At 37.6% G+C, this 16624-nt stretch overlaps 1 protein-coding gene across 1 annotated transcript; it reads left to right on the forward strand.

Moving 5' to 3' along the window:
• Positions 1–12759: 12759 nt before the first annotated feature.
• LOC123722188 lies at positions 12760–16056 on the forward strand. Its single transcript, XM_045683223.1, has 2 exons — positions 12760–14413; positions 15566–16056. The coding sequence occupies exons 1-2, from the start codon at positions 12988–12990 to the stop codon at positions 16054–16056; spliced, it is 1917 nt and encodes a 638-aa protein (XP_045539179.1). The 5' UTR covers positions 12760–12987.
• The last annotated feature ends 568 nt before the right edge of the window (positions 16057–16624 follow it).

Genomic DNA, 16624 nt, shown 5'->3' on the forward strand with positions numbered 1-16624 from the left:
GGCGGCCCCACTCAATCAATATCAAATCATTATAAATGTTATTCCTAAATGACACTATACCGGTAACACAATTCACAATTTCTACATCCAGCCAGCCGCCAGTCACCAGCCCCCAACTTGGAAACATTATGTTCTGCTAGTCTACCAAATACAGATTCCTGAGCGTAATAAATTCCTACTTCTTGGTTGTGCTTAGTGCTTAATTTGCGCAGTAAAGTTATGATAATTCCATATACATTTTGAATACAGATTTATCGATTATTTTATTTTTCAAAAACAGGTCAAAAATGCACTAAACATGGATGTCATGTATTTTACAGTATCATTATAAAAAAAAAATTACAATAAATTGAATTAAATATCAATGGCAATGTATAGGTAAATATTTGTGAACTATTGAACGTTTTGTTGCACGAACACGATGTTGAGATGTCGAGATGACGAGTAGCGTCACTGTTGTTACTTACAAATAAAAATGATTCAGAATATTATATGTTTGTATCGCCTTGATTAAGTAAAAAAAATAATAAAAAAGTTACAAATATTTCCACTGCACTGGGTATACTGGGTATTACTTAATTGCAATGCTTTTTTTATTTTATGCTCATAGAATGTGTACGCAAAAGACTCGCTTGGGTTTCCCCACGCGTGGGAAGTGGGCAGGCAAAGGGCCATATCCCTTGACGTTGTCTGACGCACTGACAACAACAACGGAATTTTCTGACATTACATATAGTATGTATGTATTTATTTCATTTCATTTTCGTTCAATATTAATATACATTTGGGGTTTTTGTGCACAATATTATTGTAAATGTAAAGTTATTGTGCGTGACGCCACACTGGAGACAACGACGAGATGCTACACGTGTGGGATGTCATTATAGTCCTTCTTATTTAATATGATGATAAAAAAATATAACTTCATCCATAAAACATCACGGTCATCAGAACAGGCATCAGTGGAATAGGCAGAAACTAGTGGGTTTAATGTTATGTAAAGTCGTAGTAATACTGAATTCAATAGACGGCTTTATTCATTTATATTTTAAAATAAGTTTCTAGAATAATAAAAACGATAATTATAATTGAACAGTTATGAGATACGAATTATTTAAATTAATTAAAAACCCTACAACTTATACAATCACAATTAAACTTAGTTATTCTACAAAAAAAATATCAAGGTTAGAATTTAATTATTATTTCATCTCCAGTGTTTTTAAACAAGTTTCTTATAAGAAGTCAATTTGAATTTTCAATGTCAAAAATTTTGTAATTTTTTAAATATTACGCAATTTAATATAATCCACTGTCAGTAGGTTGTATGTTAGCAGACGGCGATGCTCACGTGAGACAACTAAAAGTTGCGACCCGAAGAATGTTGGCGCTATTATTATGTAAAAATAATTTAAATGGCATCGGATAAAAAATAAAGTGGCAAATGACGTAAGAGTGTATCATTTTCTTTAAAACATATTTTATTGTTGGCACCTGCACGAGTTTTTATAAAATAAACTTACACATTAAGCAACATCGACATCGACATCGGCGCGTGTTGTCGCCTGATCTACAATCGACGAATCACAGTTACATCACAGTAAGGGCCGTGATGACCTGACTGACAGCATTCACGCATACTTCTGCTTCTGACCTCGGCTTTGACTTACTTGTCAAGCTGACTAACATTACCTCATAAACCAGTCGGTTGACCACTGTAGCAGTGAAGTCCTTCTATTTACAAAACTTTAAATATCGTACTGGAAAGTGTTATACGCCTAGTTTGTCATAGTATTATAGGCGAATATATAGTTTTGTTTAATTTAAAGTAGGTACATACAACTCAGGTATGTACTCAGGTTATCATTCAGATTTTGAGGCAGAAAATTGAAAAAGCTTTTCACTTCATTGTCAAGAATTGCGTGAGATTTACCGATAATTGTTCCACTACCGCAGACGTAGGTTTGAGTAGAAGCTGAAGCTGACACGATTGCGACAAAGTATGATAACTTTACATTAACTACAATAAATTTTGTTGTGTCGTTTACGTAGCTGTCTTTATATTAAGGTAGTTAAAGGACTCGAGTTTCAATAAGGAAACGCGACAGTATTATAATCTTGAACCATTATAAAACACATACAAAAAATATAAATGGCGCGGCGCAGCGTCGCGCGGCGCAGTTGAATATGTGCGGAGATCAATCAGAAGCAAATCGCAAGTGTCGATGTTCGTTCATGTTTACATTTAAATTTGTGGTACTTCTGATCTTACACGACTGAATTTTTATTCAATCAAATTATTACATAAATGCAGATTCGTTGCCAACTACAATGCTACAGGGAGAAGAAAAAAGGTAAAAGAAGATGACGAAGAAATTAAAGTGTTATTAAGCGAGCATCGGTCGGGTCATCTAATCCCAAATTATTACAGAGAAAGCAACAGTTTTGTAAACTTGCAGCGGCAAGCGTCGCAGGCGCCTGTCGCGGTGTAGACCAGTGTACGAATTGCATCGAAATATTTATTTATTTATTTATTTATTTATTTATTTATTTATTTATTTATTTATTTATTTATTTATTTATTTCTAGGAAGACCAACAGCCATTTTAACAAAGTAGGTAAGACAGTAATTAATACAAACATAGCCAATAATAGGTCCTCACAAATAGAAACAATTTAAACAATTCTTTTGCGCGAACAGAAATATAGTTAAAAATACAAACAAAAAGTCAAAAGAAAAGCACAAGAAACTACAAAGATTACTAAAAAGAAAAAATTGATCTAGATTAATTATTATAGTTTACAGTTTGTTCTTAATGAAAAAGTTAGCTAATATATTAGCGCTATTAATAAAAATTATACTTTTTTAACGCATTGTAAAAATGTTGTGTGGCAGAATAATATCATACAATTTTCTGTCTGGCAAAACCAGACCGCACTTTCAACTGGGGGAGAACCCGACGCCCGCACAACTCTCAAATGCCAAAATAATGTAATCCCAAAATGGTGCTTTAAGTGGAAGTAGTAGATTAAATGTTCAGAACTAAATGGCCATAGAGTTAGCATATTTCAGAATGTGTGAGCTAGAAGTCCGACAGTTTCTCTGCGGCGGCGTATTGTCTTAATGAGCAGAGTTGAAGCATGAACACGCTGCAGTTGTTGTTACACTTCAGATACCGGCGGGCCCCGGCTCGGATGTGACGCGACAATTATTCCATAATTAACATAAAATACATTCTTACGATTCTCAAAACACAAGGAAAACCACATGTTAACTAGTTTATTTCTTTTTTTTTTTACAGCAAGAGAAAAATGTTTTTTTTAGCACGGCCACCAGTTGACAGCTTTAAAGGTACCCTTATAATGCGTATTAATACAATGATAGAGCATATTTAAACAAAAATATTTATTTTAAAGCTACAGAGTTATTAGTGCCTGGGTAGAGAGTTAATTCAAAACTAAAGCCATTTTATTACTAGTTTTAAAGTATAAGGAATGGTCTGTCCTAGGCGGTATTTCCAAACCGCTACGACTTAGGGTCCTTCAAGAAGCGAGCGTACCACCTTCTCAAAGGCCGGCAACGCATTTGCGATCCCTCTGGTTTTGCAGATGTCCACCTTGGTGTTCCCGCTGCTCGTTTGCCCCCTTCTCTTATAAAAAAAAAACTTTTTATAATTTTTTGGTATTTGATTATCAAAACGCTTGAATTTAAATAACAAACCCATTTTGATATAACTTAGGTACGTTTATAAAATTCTACATAACCTTGACATTTCAATAAAACATGGAATTTAAACTAAATCAAATGTTAGCGCGAGATGAATTAAATACATCGTAGTAAAATGTTGTAAATAAATATTAAGTGTTTCTTTATTTTTTTTATATGAATTATTGAAACAAGTTATGAATCATAAAAGGCGAAAGCTGTCCATAGACACCCGCAATTACAGTTTCCTTTCACGCGTCCACTCTTCCGTCCTCTTCTCATCCTTCACTTACAAGAAAAGGGTGGGAAGGGAAAGAGCAGTAAAATTAGGCTTCCAGTACCACACTCAAAGATTATGGACGTCTTTGTGAAATACCAACAATTAAATATAAACTTGGATGAACAATAATAACTTTTTCTAATGTTAATCGAAGTGTAAACGTATTAAACTTAAATAAACATTTATTTTACACTCGTATGAGTCATGTCAATCACATTGCTGCGAACAGCATAGTTTTATTAACCATTTATATCTCGCGCTTAACAATAAATTCTTCAAATTAATTTGTACTGTAATAATATTTTATTACAGTACAATAAATACCGGACGCAGGTGGCAATGGCTAGAGCTGCACATGACAGTGCAAACAGGATAGAAACAAATACGAGTACAGGTATTGTTCTGCAGAAATAGGTACGAGAAGTTAATATCCGTACGACGACGGCGACGCGGGAAGAGGAAATCGAGCCTCGCCTGCATTAGAAGCCTACCCCAGCTTCTAATATCCACTTACAATCTTTATTTATTTATTTTATAAAGAGGAAATATTTGACTGTTTGCTTCGCTCTCGCTGTCCATATCAATATGTGACGACCATTAAAGGTTCCCATGATATCGCTTGCCGCTGCTGCTGTCACATCGCGCGGACACGCCACACGCCGACACAATCAGGTCAATTAATTCCTAAGTTATTGTGACCTGATATGGCAACACAGAGTGTAATGGAGCTGCGGATTTGTAATTTTATCCATTATAAGACATTATAACTTACAAAGTTTATACCAGTAATTATCTCGGCGGTAAGTCACAATGTAACACGTATTAATTGTTTAATAAAATATTATGTAGTTAATTAATTGTACAGTTAAATGAAAAAGAAATTATGAGACGATTTGTTTGATAGATTTCAGCTAAAGATTGGCGTTTGTTTTGTAAAGATTATTGATAAATGCAAAACGTAACAATTAGATTGGGCTTGTGTATAATATGCGACGTTAAAAGGGTGTTGTAAAAATGAATAGGTAATGAATATAATCTCTGTAGTGCGTAGTCCAGTCCGCTCTATGTACATTGTTCACGACATTGTATTGTCTTAACTAGAACTAGTTCAAAGCCGAATAACTTATGACAATTGTATAGTAGCGATCGCTCGAGCTCGGACATTTATATTAATATTTCATTACTTTATTTATAAGAAAATTATTAAATAGGAAATCTAAAAAGGACAATGGTAAAAGGACTGCCTTTCAATACCTTATCAAGTTACAGAAAACAACAGCCGTAGAATTATTTGTGTTTAAAAGTATTTGATGGTAACTCCAACGCAATGGGTTTAATGTTCAAGTGATGTACAACAGATAGCTTTTTCCGCAGACTTCGTTTTTCCACAAACAAAATATAATTCAAGTCTTTGTAAATACGTGCTTTTAATAAAATTATGTAAAGCGATTGTGTCATTAAATATTACTTAGGTATATATGAAGGCAATGTGTAGGAAGCCGGAGGTCGTCTGCCTAATTTTTTTTAATATTCAAAAATGTATTGGAATCGGTTTTTCAAAGTCGATGGCGTGTTTCGGCATATTTAATTAATTAGCAATCAAAATTTCGAAGGCTGCACAGTTTTGAGTGAGCAGGAAATGGACATGTTATGTCTTCCGCATTCGTCAGCGTGTCAACTAGTTTCTGACGTTGTTGGAATTGGGTTTTTGGAAAAACGACCATAGACGTTATTATAGCAACGACCTTGAATATACGAGTGTCAACGCAGAAACTTTTTACATCCTGGTGAATATATAAGTTTATTCTCAAAGGAATTGCATGCATTGTGAAATATTAAAGTTACATGCCTGTAATTTTTTACAAAGCACACACATCAACTACATCTAATGTCAACGGCGTATAATAAAAGAAAATAATGAAAACATAACATTTGGTTCAGCTAGTAGTTACCTCACAATTCGCCGCGTACAACACTGTTGCAGGTATCAAGTGTGTCGTACTTGCAGACACGTGTCTCCGCATTGTCTATTCCTAGTCATGTCTATGTCTAATGTCTACATCTATGTAACAACTATGTATTGTGCCAGGAAATTACAGCTTAATTCAGCCAGGGTTTCTCAGACATCTTTTCACGTTAATTTTAATTTAATACTGTTTTACAATTGTTTATGGTATTGTTTGAAGTTCCGTCTCTTGTACGAGTTTCCGATTTTCCAAGCTAATGTGAAACGCTAAGACTTTGTCCTTTGTTTGTCGCCATCTTTCATTACTATTTCCTTAATCAATTAGTCACTGTGTGTCTAACGGTCCACCATTTCATCGCCATTTACATCTTGGTTGCAAAAATTAATCAGCTCAAGTGTCGTGAGATTAGAAGCTCTGTCGGTGACACGCCGCGCCGCCCGCAAGGCCGCTCCCGCACAAATTGAACTTTCACTAAAACAACAACAATCCACTTCCACTTTTTGTTCGCAATACGCGTGAAATACATTATTTTTTTCTTAATTACTTTTGATAATAAGAACGCGTAGTGAATTGTCCAGCAGTCGTCGCAGTTTTTTGTTCTACCTAATTATGACATCGTAACCTTGACTGTGAATCTAAACGAGTTTATTTACTCGTTAAAATAAGTGTTCTACGGTTTATTTTATTACGTATAAGTGTTTGTAAAAATATTCAACTAATTTGCCCAAGTCAAGGTAATAGGATACATTTTTAATGTTATACAAGAGCAGAGAGACAACAATTGCTAACATTAATTGCGGTGTCCGGATCCGGACGTGACGGCGTAAGGTCCTGTCCGACGGCGGTGCCACCGGTTGCACACGAGACACGCTCGGCCTCGAACTGACAGCCGACTTCAAACCTTACTTAAAATAATATGTCACATATCACTTTGCCAGGGTCAAGGTGGATTTATTTTATATTATGTTATTTAAATACATTCATTACTTACCGACTAAAAAAGACAAGTGAGGAAAAGCTAGTTAATACTAGCTTTTGGGCCAGTTTATACTTTATAGCGCTTTTTCTAAGCCTTTTCATTTTTATGAGGTCAGCTCTACAATTCTCCGTCCATTATTCTTAGTGGCGCCTCTCTTATCCAGTAAATTCTGATCCGATTAAGTTAATTTACAATTCTGTTCATTTTTTTTACGACGCCCTCGGGAAGTTTCGAGCCCGCGCAAACCATGAATACGTGAGCCACGTCGGGGAATTATCGCACATTTAATAAAGCCATTTAAAGGAACTGTAAAACTGCGGCCTATTTAAATTTAATAAAATGAATAGTAAACAAAATTACAATATTTATAAAAATAATCTTACAAAGATTATAAATGCGAATGTTTAGTTGGATGGATCTCCAGAACGACGATCTCGCTGAAGTTTGTAACAGACATAAAACATGGTCTCGAAGAACACATAAGCTAAGTTTTTTTTAATTCCGCGCAGACGTAGTCGCGGGCGATAGCTAGTTATAAATAAAGCCTGATGAAAAAAATAGCAATTCTGTGCAAACGTCTTATTGTGATTCGCCACACTCAGAGATAAGCAATATTATTTCATTATTTGTGTATTTTTCAATAATAATTATGTAATGAAACAACACTTCAACTTGCAACAGCCCAGTTGAAATGGCATCTACATATTGTTGAACTCAGCCCACTACGTGATGCTTCCCTTGATCGTTTGGGATGAGAATCTCTGAAGTCAGGTTACATGTTGATTTTAAGAACATTATCAAACTTCCAATAAAGTTTGTCTAAGTATTTGATATCATCTAAGTGACGTACAGACTTCTTTTTTTAGATTCTACAGAATTGAATTTCGGTCTGTTAATTTTATAAAAAGCAATTTTGTTTTTTTTTCCTTTGCAGACATTCTATGTTACACATCTTTGCAGGACAAATTACTTAAGTTCATCAACAAGGGTCTTTTTTAGTATTCCATTCAAAGATTCTCGTCGTTTACTGAAAGTTTTAGCAAATATTCGCCTAACACAATTTCACTTCAAAGTTTACTTTGAAATATTTATCAGTTATGTTATTAGTTTAATGGATAAAGTTGAGACAAGTCCCGGAGGTCACCGGGTGCCGGGTGCCGGGCGCGGGGGTCACGTCGGGTGGGAGTTCGCGGGCACGGGAAGACACCGACCCCCATAAATTATCATTAGACTTGTATTGAAGGGGGGATGTCGGCTTATTTACAACAGCGTTTCCGTTATCCCAAGGATATTAACTACGACCACTGGTCACGTAGACTAGTTTGCTAACTTCAGACTTTCATAATCAGGATATAGTGATGATTTTTTTTTTAAATATCGGAAAGAAGACGAACCTCCTACATTAACTGATATTTTCTTTTATTAGAATAGTAAACAATAAGTAAAGATTTGGCAGAACCCAAAATAACTTACGTCCGTGACCCATAGGAGTAGACAGAGAGCACGAACTTTCATTTAGCGTTCTCATGACTGACACACCTCTACTTAAACATTGAAGTTACAATTTGATTTACAATTTTTACAAATAAATTAAGATTACGTAATACAATACAGATTCAAATTAACTTTTGAGAGTGACTTAACTACATAATAATACAGTACATATTTTTTCTTATACAGTTAATACAAAATTATACATATTTCCTACTATTGAAAACGTAAATAAGTAGTTATGTATTTAAAATTTAAGAATAGATGATTGATGTAAACACCAGTCACTCTGTGATGTGATTACCATTTATTGTCAAGTTGTTATTTTTAATGATCTCGTTGTACATACATACGTACAAACATTATATCATATATCAGAAGATAATTTCAACCTTGTGCTGGACGGCAGCGAGACGTCTATGTTGCAGTAATCACTTTCATAAGTATCCAATAATATTACATACATACAACTTGAACTAAAACTAGGTCTCCGACACTCATATGTATAAGATTGTACGCGGAATTGCTTCTACTTGAAGCCTGTCTTCTGAGTGGTTGTGGTATTGCACCGGGCGAGCTGACCCATTCGTGTACCCAACAAATATTGTTGTTGCGGGATGTACCACTGTCACAATAGAGATTGTCCAAGGAAACGTAAATAAAACAATTGTTCTACTTTTTAAATTAAAAAAAACTTGAGAGGTGTGTTGGGACACCCGGATGGAACGAAGTTCCTTTCTATTAATTAGTGAAGGAACCAATGTTTATTCTATGAATAAAAAACTTAAGTCTTCACAAGAAGTACATTTTATTTCTATGAATTTTCGTTATATATTGTCACGACGTTGCCATGGTGAAGTAGCACTCATTCGTCGTTAACATATTTACTATAGCAAAAAGTGTCGTGACAACTTTTCGTAAGAATTTTTTCCGTCTAGCCCCTTTCACAACGCGCGATAAGGAACTTCGTTCCAAAAATATAATTTATAATTCAAAACTGCTGGATATCAGTAAAATAATAATGTATTGTACAATAAGTAATATAAAGGTTAGGTTAGACTTTGACATGTATTTTAATATTAATATTAGCAAACAAAGGTTCATTAAATTACTAACAAGTTTTACAATCGCAACTTCATTATTAATCATTCCTACGCTCAGAATATGTTGGTATTTAGAAATAAGGTAATAGTTTAGGATTTTTAGTGAATCCGAAGTTTCACAAAGTCGAAGTCAATTAAGTACGCATTAATCATGATTAAATTTCACACCATATAAGTAAAGATAACATAAAGTCGGTAAATATATATCATATTTGGTTACGCCGTTTTGCGTTTGGTCGTTGCATCCTTTCCCGTCCTTTTCCCGCACAGTACAGGTGAGCGAGAAGGACGCGCCCCGCAATCGCACGTTTTTGAAACTATAATGGCTGAAATCGTCGTCGTTGTGCGTGTGCCGCTCCGCAACTTTTATTCGCAAAGGTCTTTAAAGTGTGTGCAAGTTCGTGCTGGAGGTGTCCAGGAGCAGGAGAAGTCCGGAGAAAAGATACAAGGTACTGTGCTTCCTTCCTTTAGCAGAACTGCCTCAATTATCGTATTCCCGCAGTTTTGTACTCGTCCCACCGTGCAACGACCAACTATAAGAACCTTTGCATTACCGCGTTTACATTTTGGTCCAAACGAGCCGGGATTATTTGTTAAAATTTGCGCTAGCCATTATCTAAATTCGCTTTCGTTTCGTTTCGTTTCGTATTAAAACCGCGTACAAAGTAGTTCGTACACCCGTGGCATCGGTTCGCGCGGTTACCTACCTACTTGTATAAATTTTTGTTCATCCCGCTATATCTTAGTTAATTCGCCAACATATCGATTTAGTTCGCTTACATATTGATTTAGTTCGTTTAACCCGCATTTTAAACTCATTCAAGTACTTAATATTTGTCGCTTAAAGTCGTATAAATAAATTAAATTGCACCAACCCTCCATTTTGTCGTTTGAAATTACGTAATAATATTATACTTGCTTATAAGTATATATCTAATGTCAAGTCGTTGTAATTAAAATTGTGTTCATTTAATCGTATTAAGTGTACAATAAGTAGTTCATCCCGCGTATGTATCGTTTTCGTTTCGTTTAAATTATCGTTCGCTCACCGGCCGGGTAAGTTATTACAAGCCCCGCGCCGCCCGCTCGCCGCGTTAGTTGGCGGTATTCGTATATTTCGTACCGCGATTATAGAATAATTAAATTGAATAGAATAATTAGAATAATTAAAATTAAATTTGTCGTTAACGTCGCTTGCTCGTACCGGTACTTGGTATTTCGTTTCTCTGTCGCTTCTTATTGTTTTCGCTTAAATTGTTTCATTTTAAACATTTGCTTACATCTATTTTTCTATAAAAATGGCACCGGCCGATACCAGTTTGCAATTGCAATATGCTAAAAGAGATAGGATATTCTCCCGCATGCAAAATATTTTTGATCGCGTTAAAGATATTGATTCAAAATCATTTGATGCAGATTCGTTTTTGTGCGAGTTTGAAACTGTTGATTCATTGCGTGATGATTTTGAAAATGTGCTGGATAAAATAGCTACCTTAGAGTTGAAGGCAAATCCTAATTACGTTGTTGATTATCAACCGCTTTCCTCGTTCGAAATTCTATTAGGCAGTGTGAAACGAGCTGCCAAAATATTGCAATCGCAATCCTCTCGAACTAGTGTTCATGTCGGACCCACATGTCAACCTAGACCTCCGAAATTGCCTCCGATGGAGATTCCCGAGTTCGATGGCGACATAAAAAATTGGCCTTTGTTCATTGCAAGTTTTCAAAACGTCGTACACAATAATGTGTCGTTGTCGGATTCAGAGAAGCTTTATTACTTATTAGGCAAATTAACTGGCAGGGCACGCTCCATTTGCTCGGGGATCACGCCTTCAGCTGATAACTATTTATTAATCTTCGATTTGTTAACTAGTAAGTATGAAGATAAGCGTCTCTCGGCCACTTCATACCTGGATCAATTATTTGATTTTAAATCCATTACTTCTGCAACCCCTAATAGTTTAGAATCATTCTTAGACAAATTCGCTTCGTCAGTAGCCGCTTTAAAAAACATAAAAGTCGATGACCTCTCCGATTTAATTTTCTTGCATATGGCACTTAAAAAACTAGATACTGATACGGCGCGTGCATTTGAATCCAAACATTGTCATAGTCAGAGTTGTGAAATTCCAAAATTTTCAAGCTTGGTATCTTTTATTCGCGAACATATTAAGGTTTTGGAACGCACCTCATCCGTCGTAAAGGTTGCTAACAACAACAGAAAACCATTTGATCGTAAACCATTGACTATGCACGCTTATACTAGTTTCGAGTCGTCCGCATGTACTTTGTGCAATTGTAATCACGACTACATTTATAAATGTAAGGTATTTAATAACTACAAACCGAATGAACGTTTTAAATTCGTCAAGTCGAAAAATTTATGCATAAATTGTTTAAGTTCTGGTCATCGTGTTTCCGCTTGTGCCTCGACATCTTCATGTAAAAAATGTAACGCTAAACATCATACTTTATTATGCTTCGGAATCGAACCCGCTGCCGCGAGAAACGCTCAGACGGCCGCACAACAGAACACACGACTCACGGCCGCCGCGGCCGCACGGCCCGCTCTTACAAGCGAGTCGAATACGCTCCCCGCTCGCTCCGCAGGCACCGATGACGTCACGCTTTGTGCGCTGGCGAATAGTCGCAGTATTACTCGCAGCGATATTCGTGGCCCTACCACGGTATTACTAGCAACCGCGCGTGTTATCATTGTGGATTCTCGTGGTAATGAACATAGCGTTCGCGCATTGTTAGACAGCGCTTCTCAAAGTAATTTTATTACTCGTTCTTGTTGTCAAATTTTAGGTTTAAACACAAACCTAAGACCCGCTTATTCAGTGGTTAAGGGGATAGGAGGTTCGAGTAAAGCCATTCAAGGTTCCGTAAAACTTAAATTTCATTCTCGTTTCGATCGCAACATTTTTTATAATATTGATTCGTTGGTTGTTGATAAAATAACAGAACGGTTACCGACCGCAACAGTCGATCCTTCGTTATTGTCGAATTTTAAAGATCTTCCGCTAGCAGACGATACCTACTATTGCTCGGGCCCGGTTCAAATGTTGATCGGTGCCTCTATTTTTCCGCATCTTCTTTTATCGAATAAGGTTCAAGGACAACCTCCGCATGTCTCACCGCTCGCGTTAGAAACGGTCCTCGGGTACGTCATTGTTGGTGACGCTCCGGTCCGCGTAGATAGTCACGAGTCCGTTTCGTATTGCTGCACCGCAGACCCATTAGACTCCGTTATACGGAAATTCTGGGAGCTGGAAGAAGTCGACGTCCCTCCGGTACTTAGTCCCGATGATAAATTGTGTGAGGAGTTTTACTCGAGTACTACCTCGCGAACTAGTGACGGACGTTACGTGGTGGCTTTGCCTTTCAAGGTTGACGTCAGCTGTCTCGGTAACTCGCGTCAGGCAAGTGAGCGACGGTTTTATTGCCTAGAGAGAAAGATGCAGGCTTCTCCAGAATTAAAGATCGCATATGACAATGTAATCCGCGAATACTTAGAAAAGGGTTATATTTCGCCTATAAATTGTAATTCTTCACAAAGTTCGTATTTTATTCCGCATCACGGTGTGATCCGAGAAGATAAGGTCACAACGAAGTTACGTGTAGTTCTCGATGGTAGTTGTAAAACCAGCACTGGTTTTTCTCTTAATGACCTATTATATAGAGGTGAAAATCTTCAAGGTAGTTTATTTAACATAATTAATAATTTTCGTTTATTTTCGATCGCTCTTTCCGCTGATATTCGTCAGATGTTTCTAAGCATCGGCATAAGAGAATCTGACAGGCGTTTTCAACGCATTTTGTATCGTTTTTCCCCGCAACAACCTTTACAAGTTTATGAATTTAATCGTGTAGTATTCGGTCTCAAATCTAGCCCCTTTCACGCGCTGCGCACTATTAAGCAGCTGGCGGCCGACGAAGGCGCTTCGTTCCCTCAGGCTAGGGAAGTCATCGATACAAGCCTATATATGGATGACTTCGTTTACTCAGTCCCATCTGAAGAGTTGGGCATTTCTACCGCTTCGGAGATGATAAGTCTCATGAAAGCGGGACAATTTGAATTGGTCAAATGGTCTAGTAATTCACAAGTGGTTTTAGATTCGATTCCGCCATCGCACCGTCTACCGGAAGTAAAAGAATTTGACGAGTCAAATCAACATAAGATACTCGGTTTGTGTTGGTCTCCCACGTCCGATTATTTCAGTATAAAAATTAATACTCCCATAAAAACTTGTACTAAACGTTCGATATTGTCGTGTGTCGCTAAAATATGGGACGTCATGGGATTTGTCGCACCTGTCGTTTTGTATGTAAAATTAATTATCAAGCAGCTTTGGCTGTGTAACTGTGATTGGGATGACACTCCGCCTGAAGATATAGTTAAATTATGGACACGTTTAAGAGAAGAACTTCCCTTGTTAGGTGATATAAAAATTCCCCGTCACATTGGTATCGTCGCTGATAGTGTAATTACTATTTTAGCATTCGCAGACGCCAGCGAGAAAGCGTACGGGGGAGTTATTTATTTTCACGTTCAAAATAGGGACTCTAATACAATCAATTTGATAACGGCTAAATCGAAGGTTTCTCCAAAAAAGGTTGTCTCACTCGCTCGTCTTGAACTCTGTGCTATTCTTTTATTAACTCAACTTATTAAAAGGGTGGTAGACGCATGTCAAAGTCGCGTGATTTTTCGTAACATATTCGCATTTTCGGACTCAACTGTCGCTCTCTGCTGGGTACATTCCTCGCCTCACCGATGGAATACCTTTGTAGCCAACAGAGTTACAAAAATACAAAATAATTTAGCGCCGCATAATTTATATCATATTTCGAGTACAGACAATCCCGCCGACTGTCTGTCGCGTGGACTCCCTCCGTCTCACTTGATAAATCATCCGCTTTGGTTTAGCGGCCCTCCTTGGGCGCGCTTAGACGTATCACAATGGCCTATCGTTCCGTTTAACCCGTCTTCGGTGCCCGAGACGCCTGAAGAAAGGAAACACACCCTTCTAGTTGCTACACCAACTGAAAGGAGTCCTATACTTAGTTTAGGAGATCGTGTCTCTTCCTGGAGTAAATTGTTACGTATTGTAATATACCTTTGTCGTTTCGTAAAACTATTACCATTAAATTACCGTATGTCAGCTTCGGATTACAATTTCGCTGAGTTAATAATATTTCGCGAGCTTCAACGCTTTTATTTTAATACTAATCTTGAAAAACTCAGAAATAACAAAGATTGTAGTAATTCAATTCGACACCTGAAGCCCTTTCTTAAGGATGGCTTGATAAGAGTCGGTGGACGTTTGAGATACTCTAACTTGACTTACGAAGAGAAATTTCCCATTCTGCTTCCTAGAAGAGATCCCATATTAAATTTACTCGTCGATTATCATCACAAGTTAAATTGTCACGCCGGTCCTGACCTGCTGATGTCCCTCTTACGTCAGAGGTATTGGATACTCTCTGCGCGTGACTTAATTAGGAATAGGGTCCGTAGGTGCATTCCGTGTTTTCGCGCTAGACCTAAGCCAACCTTTCCTGAGATGGCTGATCATCGTACTTGTCGTGTCGTTCAATCCGCTAAACCTTTCATTCACACGGGCACTGATTATGCTGGACCATTCAAGGTCACTATGACTCGCGGCCGAGGTGTTCGTTCCACCAAGGCTTACGTGTGCTTATTCGTTTGTATGACTACGCGTGCGGTACACATAGAATTAGCTGGTGACTTGAGCACCGAGAGTTTTATAAACGCTTTTAAACGATTCCTTTCGAGACGTGGCTCGGTAGGTAGAATTTATTCGGATAACGGAACCAATTACATAGGCGCCAAGCGCAAACTTTCAGAACTTCACGAATTTCTTTGTTCGAAGTATTATAATACGGACTTCGGTCATATGTTATCGGAAAATCGAATTGAATGGTCTCTTAATGTCCCGACAGCTAGTCACTTCGGTGGGAATTGGGAGGCCAATATAAAAAGCTTAAAGTCACACTTGTATAGGGTCATTGGTGACACCACTCTTTCGTTTGAAGAGTTAAGCACTGTGCTTGCTCAAATTGAATCGGTAATGAATACTCGTCCTTTATGTTCAACGCTCTCTAGTGATCCTTCGGAACCCCTTGCTTTGACTCCAGCGCATTTTTTAAATCTCTCACCTTTACGGTATTTGCCAGCGGAAGAAATAGATGAAAGCCTTACTATTGTGGCTAGGCACAATTTATTAGACAAATTAATTCAATCGTTCTGGAAGCGCTGGAGAAGGGATTACCTCCATACGTTGCAATCGCGTCGTAAGTGGAACACGCCGGTAGATCCAGTCGTTGTGGGTTCAGTTGTAATTATCATAACTGATAATACGCCACCGCTACACTGGCCATTAGGTGTCATAGAGGAAGTTTTTCCCGACTCCACAGGAGTCACTCGCGTCGCCCGGGTTAGGACTACGACTGGATCGTACTTGCGTCCCGTTGTTCGACTTTGTCCGTTACCTAAACAGTAGCGCGCTTATATTACATTCGTTTTTTCATTAATCTTAGTTATTAGTCGTATTAGTTATGTAGGTACTTAGTTAGAAGTTAGATATCGCGTTATTTTCATCTAAATTTTTTGAAGGCGTTCCTTCAAGCCCGGGGGAATGGTTACGCCGTTTTGCGTTTGGTCGTTGCATCCTTTCCCGTCCTTTTCCCGCACAGTACAGGTGAGCGAGAAGGACGCGCCCCGCAATCGCACGTTTTTGAAACTATAATGGCTGAAATCGTCGTCGTTGTGCGTGTGCCGCTCCGCAACTTTTATTCGCAAAGGTCTTTAAAGTGTGTGCAAGTTCGTGCTGGAGGTGTCCAGGAGCAGGAGAAGTCCGGAGAAAAGATACAAGGTACTGTGCTTCCTTCCTTTAGCAGAACTGCCTCAATTATCGTATTCCCGCAGTTTTGTACTCGTCCCACCGTGCAACGACCAACTATAAGAACCTTTGCATTACCGCGTTTACAATATTATTATTAGGTATATATGTATAAGGCCAAAAAGCGATCCAATGTATAACTTCCATCTCTATAACAAACCAAGAGCTG

The sequence above is a fragment of the Papilio machaon genome, chromosome 21 (assembly GCF_912999745.1).
Source record: "Papilio machaon chromosome 21, ilPapMach1.1, whole genome shotgun sequence".
NCBI lineage: Eukaryota > Metazoa > Arthropoda > Insecta > Lepidoptera > Papilionidae > Papilio > Papilio machaon.

Bases quoted from the DNA above. Each gene is read 5' to 3' on its own strand.
- LOC123722188 (XM_045683223.1), top strand. From the start codon at position 12,988: ATGCAGGCTTCTCCAGAATTAAAGATCGCATATGACAATGTAATCCGC. The intron at 14,414-15,565 runs GTGGACTCCCTC...ATAGGGTCATTG, and splicing joins TCCCGCCGACTGTCTGTCGC to GTGACACCACTCTTTCGTTT.